Here is a 7,864-nt window from a genome sequence, read left to right as displayed (position 1 = left end):
TGTTCCTTTATATAAGGTGTATTTTTTTTATAAAATTTCAGAATGTAAGGTGCATTTCTTCTAATTCCTCATAATTCCCTTGTTAGCCCTTCAGAAAAAGGGAAAGTATCTCTCTTCTGGTTGTATGTGTCTCTCCTTGTAGCAAAAGAAGGAAAGTATCTCTTCGTCGATTGCATGTATCTCTTATTTTCCTGGACTAACTATCTTGCCACCAACCAACAAATTTGCCAAGGGTAATTTCGTCATAACATGTCTATAATTATGTGCCTTGGTTACCGTGCCGAAAATAATACACCTTACATAAAGGAACAGAGGGGGTACTGTTTGACATGCAAGGCAGGAGCTTTGCCGATTTTATTAAGATAGAAAAACAAAAATGCCGAGCAGCCTGATTTATGAGGGAAACTAGGCAGAAAACCACAATCTCCCGATTGATTAAGGGCAACCGTTCAAAGACTCAGATAACGAAAAAGAGAAAAGAACAACAATTCCGACACCGACCAACTTGACCTCCACTGCCAATGTGCCCACAACCCTGAGATGAGTGAGCGAGCTCTTCAGAAGCGCCTTCAACAAAGAAAATGATCAGGTCCCACCGGCGACGGCAAAGGGGGAAACTAGGGTGGAGGAGAGAGAAGCCGCGGCCTGTGTACCCAGGGGAGGGAGCCGGGAGGGTTTCGTGTTAAGTGGTACACCTTAGTTTTTATTTTAATAATGGAATTCTATTGGAATGCCATATGGGCAAGGGCGTCATGGTGAGTTCATACTTGAGAGGAGAAAATAAAGAACCCCTCCTATGGTTAATTTGGAGACATCATTATGTTCGGCATAAGCTGGCATGCAACGCCCACCAAATAGCGCCCGAACCAAAGTCAAACAGTGCCCAGCATTTGACGGCCGGCTCGGGTCAGCACATAACAACGGCGGTTTAAAAATACGAGGACGCGGGAAGAAAATTGACTTGTGGTCTGTCTGGTCAAGCAACATAAAAATTTCAGGACAGTGACCCCTTGAGCCCATATATATATATATATAGCTGCCGTCCTGCAGTTACAAAAAATAGGCCTTTCCCTCATTGCTTTTCTCCACTCTCCTCTCCTCAGTAAGAATTTGCTCCGCTCAAACACATCAGCTAGAAATGGCGGGCGCTGGAGCTCAAGCCGTTGCCTATACGACCATGAACTTGATGGTCGACATCTTCATGGCACCGCTTAACACCTCGCATGTAACGGCGACGTTTGGGACATTATCATCTTGTGTGGAGCCTTGTGGGCTCCACCTGTCATTGAATAAAAAAGAAAAAAATCTGGTCGTTCTCGCCTTATCTTCACCAGCTCGTCGCTGCCCGTCCCGCCCCGGAGGTCAACGACACTTGCCCGGAGGCCCACGCCCGACGCGCGCCCGACACCACCACGCACCGACGCGTCGTATTGCGCAACCCCGCCGATCTGACAAGGGAAGGGAGCAGCGGACCAGACGTCGGCGTTGTCGCTTCGTCCCGAACCAGAGCCGCCGTGGTGCTCGAGCAGGGAGTCGTCGCCTCCTCGTCAGCCACGGCGAGCACCCTGCTCATTGGCTGCTGCAACTCCTACGTCGACGGCGGCTCAAGCGCGGAGGCAGAGGCACCGGCTGGATTGGAGCGCGGAGCGTGGATCCGAGGTGCGGAAGGCGCTGGCGGCTCAGTTCTTGCTGGATCTGGGTGAGGGCAAGCTAATGGCGGCTCCATCCTAACCTGATGCTGCTGCTGCTCGGGCAGAGGAGGAGTCGTGGCTGCAACACCTCCCCTCGGTGGATCCTGTCGCAAACGGGCTCAACGCGACATATCCGACCGGGGAAAGAGGAGGCCATCCTCGGGGCGGACCTCGGCAGCCAGATCATGTCTCAGAGATGGGGACGGACGTCGATGGAGAAGTTGTTGGGTAGGAGCAGGGCACGGTGGCTGCAAGAAGATGAGGGAGATATAGAGATCAGAGGAGGGAGAAACAGGGGAGAAAGGGAGGAGAAGATGGGAGGAGAGGGGCGACGTGTGGCTAGCCTGGTGGTTTCCAACGGCGAGGCGCAGGGTCGCCGGTGACGAGGAGGCCCGGTCCTTCTCGAGGATGGGCGGCGCTTAGTCAAAAGGAGGAGGAGGCGTGCGGGAAAACAGCTGGTGGAGCAAACAAAAAACGTATATTATTTCTTTTTTTCTTTCAATGATAGGAGGGACCCACAGGGCTCCACACAAGAGGAGAACGTCCCAAACGGCGCCGTTACATGCGAGGTGTTAAGCGGTGCCAGGTCAGCCTGAGTGACGGCCCCATCTGTCATAAACACACTCAACGGAGCCAAATCCGCTGATCAGTGTTTTTTGCAAATAGATTACAGAAGACGTGTTGTTTTGTGCCAAAACAATGTAGGGTAGTGTTTCTGCAAACATAGCTTTCAAAGTGGTGGCTTCGTGCATTTTACTCCATTATTTTTCTCTTCTACAAACATATAAGTTTCCAGACACCAACAAAATTTGCTGCAGGCAGTATATGACTTTCGTTTTAACCTTTCAAAATTCTCATAGCAAAAGTAGAATTCATACTTAGTTTGACTGAAATAACTATATCAGCTATACTCAATCTTTTTTACCACATGGCACATGGATTAAAATTGTACTCAAATTTTACAGATCGTGGGTAAGGCAATATTTGTGGCCGCTGGAGCGTCATTGCTTTGTCGCGGGATGGTAATCCCAAAGGACCATGCTTGGCATACTTCTGTGGTACACACGATCTACATTTGCATAGTCTCTCTTGAGACCGGCCTGTTGGTACGCAGCAAGGTATAAGATAAATGCAGTGCGTATGCACATGAGTGCAAGATAAGGGACAGCCTATATATAATACACATGAGAAATGCAAGAAGTAAATATTGAATTTGTTACACTAGCTAAATCGTGGCATAGATAAACGAGGATGGAGGCCCTAAAAACTTGCTCCGCGATCTGCTCATTATGTTGGCCGACACAATCATCGCCATCTACCGATTTGTATACTCTGTTGGAAAGACAGAAAGCCCATGGGAGACAGAGAAAATTCTCCATTTGGTAAGGTCCATGGTTGTTTCCCTTGTTTGATCAAGCAATAGCTGAAGAATGAACTAATAGTCTAATACTAAGATTTGCATTCGAGGTGGGGTGTGGCCTGCCCGTGTTGATCGGAGCTTGCCTTGTCGGCTGGATTGCATACAAGGCGAGCATCCTGCATGTGGTGGTCGAACAGGTAAGGAGGATGAAGATCCCACGAGTTTTCACGGGGAAACAAGAGCAGCATGCCAGAGCTGCCATAGAGGACGATGGAGATGGTGACCCTACGAAGAAGGTGGCGGCGAAATTAGGTGTCGAGGTGGTGGTGGTGCCGGCTTAGTTGTGTGGTTGGTCGAGAGCTGAGCGCCAGTTATCCCATTTCACAAAATTGCTGTACATATTGTGTATTGTATTGTACTATACTAGTACCTAACTGAATTCAGTCCGAGTGCCATTGTGTTATTTGGATAGGAGGTGGGAATAGTCTGTTTTGGCAAGAAAGTTACCGATTTGAATTCATGTCCTGTTATAGTGATCCAAACTTGAATAAGGCGACATACCGAAAATTTCACGGATGGATTTTGTGTGTGACCAAAAGGAGGGGGAAGGGAAGAGCTTGAGAGAGCAACATGGAGCAAACACCGGGCAAGACCAGGGCCGCCAAGAATTCATCACAGGTCTATATATTGTGGCCCAGTTGGCCAATAAGATAACTAGAACCAACTGCAGTGGCGTAGCTCTAGATCTCAACATCTCCAAAATTTTGGTGGCTTCGGATTGCAAAGGAGTGGTGGAGGATGTTCATAATGGAACATGAGGAATGCATGGCATCAATGTAAAACAGATTAAGTTCATTGCGGCTAATTTGAAACCTGCTTTTTCATCTTCAAAGGTAGAAGTACAAATTTTGAGGCACATAGCCTCACAAAATTCACCATAGGCTTGTCAGATGTGCGTCATGTGTGGCTTCTCCAACCCCAGATGTAAATTATATCCATATGAACGTTAGTCAATAAAGTGGAGCGATTTTTGCCTAAAAAAACTGTAGTGGCGTAGATGGGCAGAAGGCAAGGACTATCAGTGTCGTTGCAAGGGGAGAATGTGGTTGTTTGCTTCTCAGCATTTCTGGTGATGCCGTGTGGCTTTTCATTTGGAGGATTCACACACACACGCACGCACGCAAACTATAGAACCAAGTTTCCACAAAAAAAATATAATGCTAGAACAACTGAGGCACGCACAACCGTCCCTCAAATCCCATAACGCAGCATCAGCCTGTACGCTTAGGGCTCATTTGGTAACCAGGGATCCTTCCGGGACCTCCGTAATTTCCCTGGCTAGGAAATACCCGGGGTGAAAATATCCAGGGGAGCGTACCGCCGCATTTGGTGCCTAGTGAAGGGGAGGGACCCTGGCCCATTCGCCGTCCCTTCCACGGCTGAGATTTCCATGCCTCCACAGGCAGTGTAGGAAATCCCTGTCTCGCTCGCTCTCGCGAGTCGCAACGAACGGACTAAGAAGAGGTGGTGCTTGGTAAAAGCCCACAACCTCGGAGGCTCTTTGTCCGACGATCAAGAGCGACGCCGTCCGCTCCTTCCCCCTTGAGCGCTGCACCCGACGGCGACGGTAGCGGTCCGGTGGCCTTCCTCTTCTCTCCCCTCAGATCTCCTCCACCTAGAAACCCTTCTCTCCACTGGCACCACCCGACCATCAAGATAAACGATGCCAGCTACCAAAAGATCTGGACCTGGCAAAGCTTCGAATCTGTCTACGCCCAGCCATTCGCGCGGTCTTGCAGATCTCATCATGTTCGGCGACGACAACTTTGCCTGGCTAGATCTTTGTGTGGCTAGATCAGTTTCATTACATATACTACAATACCCAATGCCTAAACAAGATATATATTTTTCGGACATGCGACAATGATCTATTGATAAGTAAGGACCGGTCAATCATAGTACGAGACGATACGATGCATAAAGATTTGTTGGATATGACTTGTATATATTCCTTTTCATTACTGCAACACTAGTGACACAGGGTGCCGGTTCAAACCACAGCTTGCCCTTGCGACTGTTGCAATTATGTGTTCTAGGCTACTGGCCCCCCCCCCCCCCCTTATTGTACATAGGAGATCTATGATACAAGTGTCCTACTCCAACACTCTATCATCCTACCCACACACAAGTCGAGCATGTAACCACTAGAAAAAGATCCAGCATATAGCCAGCACATCTGCACATGTACACACATATTCAACACATGTTAAACAACATACACATATGTTACCTCAACAACTTCCTACCCACATGCAAGTCTAACATGTAATTACATATGGCAAAGAAAAGGTTCAACATATAACCAACTCACGTATCAACAACAATAATGCATGTAACCTATTACCGTGGGTTACTCATAGTGTTGTACTCCAAGCACAAATCTAACATGTAATCTACACTTACAAATATAATTGAACAGATTCAACAACGTGGGTGCATATGTAACCTGGGTTACTCATGAAGTGCCACTGTCGCCACGGCGTAAATTGGCACCCTCTTCCGTGACGTGACTCCTGGCGCCTCTTCCATATCCACCACCACCGACGGTGGAACCGCCCAGTCAAAGTGCCCCACAAGGTTAGCAAGCGTGAGCTCCACGACAGTGGTTGTGAACCCTACCCCGGGGCACATCCTCCTACCTGCACCGAAAGGTATGAGTTGGGAATGTTGCCCGCGAAAGTCCACCTTGCTGTTGATAAACCGCTCCGGCCAGAACTCTCCGACATGCTCCCATGCTGCAGGGTCTCTCCCGATGGCCCATGCATTCACAATGACCCGAGTCCCACTAGGGGCGTGGTAGTCTTGGACCCTCGCGTGTTTCATAGACTCACGGGGAACAAGAAGAGGCCCAGGTGGGTGCAACCGCATCGTCTCCTTGATAACGGCCCTAAGGTACTCCATCACCGGAAGGTCTTGCTCAGTAATCATTAGTAAGTGACTAGTCTTGGTATAGTGGCGCCTGATTTCTTGTTGTAGCTTCTGCATCACTGGCTTGTTGCGGAGGAGCTCGGCCATGACCCATTCGAGCACGATGATGGTCGAGTCTGTCCCTGCTCCGAACAAATCCTGTCCATATTTATCCAAGTGTTAGAAAACGAAATCCCTACGTGCATGTTGGAATGCAAGCATGATTCTTAGAATGTGTTGATCAAGAGAAATGTAAAGGCATGAACCATTTTTGTTCCAATGCCACAACAAAATGGTGCCCAGGTCCACTACATTAATCATGACAATGATATGATTGAATGGGATGCGGTACCTCTAGTAGTGCCTTGACGTTGTCCCTGCTCAAGCGAAACCCTGTCTCGCTCGATTCTCTCTGAAGCGACAGCAGCACATGCACGAACGCCTCGTCCTCGCAACGGCAACCTCCCACGCCGGTGCTCGCGGCAACGTCGACGATCTCCTCGAGGATCCGATCGATCCTCTCGAACGCCCTGCTCACCTTGGCGTCGGTCCCGTCCACGGCGGCCACCCACGCCAGCCACGGGAAGTAGTCGCCGACGTGGAACGCCCCGAGCAGCGCGTTGGCCTCCTCCAGCAGCGCGTCCACCTTGGCACGCCACCCGGCTGCGCCCGAGGCGCGCACTCCGAGCATGATCCGCCCGTTCACGTCCTTGGCGAAGCCGCCCAGGAGCTCGCTGAGCCGCACCACGCCGCCGCCGTGCGCTCGTTCCTCCTCCACCCTCCTGACCAGCTTCGCCACCTCCTCCTCGCGCACGCCGCGGTACGCGCGCACCCTGCCGGGGCTCAGGAGGTGGAGCACGGCGAGCTTGCGCACGCTGCGCCAGTAGGCGCCGTGGGGCGCGAAGGCGATGTCGGTGCAGCCGTAGAGGAGACGACTCGGGATGGCGAGCGACGGCCGGCTGGCGAAGGCATGGTCCTGCAGCTGCAGCACCTTCCTCGCCGCGTTGGCGGAGGAGACGACCAGGGTTGGCACGCGGCCGAGGTGGAGCAGCATGACGGGTCCGTGCGCCACGGCGAGCTCGTGCAGGGCGCGGTGTGGGAGCGCGCCGAGTTGGTGGAGGTTGCCGAAGATCGGCAGGCGCGGCGGTGAGGGCGGGAGTCGTTGGTCGGCGGGATGCTTCTTGGTTTGGGTACGCAATAGCAGCAGTAGTGAGCACGACACGAGGAGGATTAGCGTGGCAACTTGCAGTGTGGCTAGTGGTATAGGGAATGGCATCGTGGTGGTTTCCTTGGCTCAATCCTACTTCAAATGGTGTATGGCTAGCTGTATATATCTTGATGCATTTATATGAGAAAGATGTAGGAAAAGTGTGTCGAAGATTTTAGTGACATTGTCCACATAAATGAAAGGGGTAGATGGAAGTCGTCGGTGGGCGGGATGTTCTCCTACAACATTGGTATTACTAAAATTTTCTTATGTCACGATCAAAATATTTTAAAAATAGTCATGAAAGGAATAAGAAAAATATGATCCGCACTCGCGTCAGTTTTTTTGACCCATGGATTCGATTGGCACCCGTAGAGCCGTTGGATGCAATGCGGAACAAGCACCTGATTTGGGCCGCGGCAGCACCCCGTGCCACCGCCAACAAGCCCCATGGTGCAACACTCAACTCTGTTCACATGGTTGTGGGAAGGGGTACGCTACGCTAATGCATTGGAAGAGTTAGGCCACAAAACATGATCCAGTAGACTTACTTCCCCACAAAAATATTAGGACGTCCCAAAACTCCACCAAAACTACGCCAACATCTAACGAAATTTGGCCTCTTCTAGTAAGTGTCAC

General features: G+C 50.5%; 1 protein-coding gene across 1 annotated transcript; it reads right to left on the bottom strand.

Moving 5' to 3' along the window:
* Positions 1–5,349: 5,349 nt before the first annotated feature.
* On the bottom strand, positions 5,350–7,323 carry LOC123170348 (cytochrome P450 71A1). Its single transcript, XM_044588196.1, has 2 exons — positions 6,371–7,323; positions 5,350–6,177 (listed from the first exon to the last, which is right to left on the bottom strand). Exons 1-2 carry the CDS (start codon positions 7,292–7,294, stop codon positions 5,563–5,565), a joined length of 1,539 nt encoding a protein of 512 aa, XP_044444131.1. The 5' UTR covers positions 7,295–7,323; the 3' UTR covers positions 5,350–5,562.
* Positions 7,324–7,864: the final 541 nt, after the last annotated feature.

This window comes from Triticum aestivum, chromosome 7D (genome assembly GCF_018294505.1).
Source record: "Triticum aestivum cultivar Chinese Spring chromosome 7D, IWGSC CS RefSeq v2.1, whole genome shotgun sequence".
NCBI classification, from domain to species: domain Eukaryota; kingdom Viridiplantae; phylum Streptophyta; class Magnoliopsida; order Poales; family Poaceae; genus Triticum; species Triticum aestivum.
This window is presented reverse-complemented; position numbering and strand designations above follow the sequence as displayed.

Bases quoted from the DNA above. Each gene is read 5' to 3' on its own strand.
- LOC123170348 (XM_044588196.1), bottom strand. From the start codon at position 7,294: ATGCCATTCCCTATACCACTAGCCACACTGCAAGTTGCCACGCTAATC. The intron at 6,178-6,370 runs GTACCGCATCCC...AAATATGGACAG, and splicing joins ACGTCAAGGCACTACTAGAG to GATTTGTTCGGAGCAGGGAC.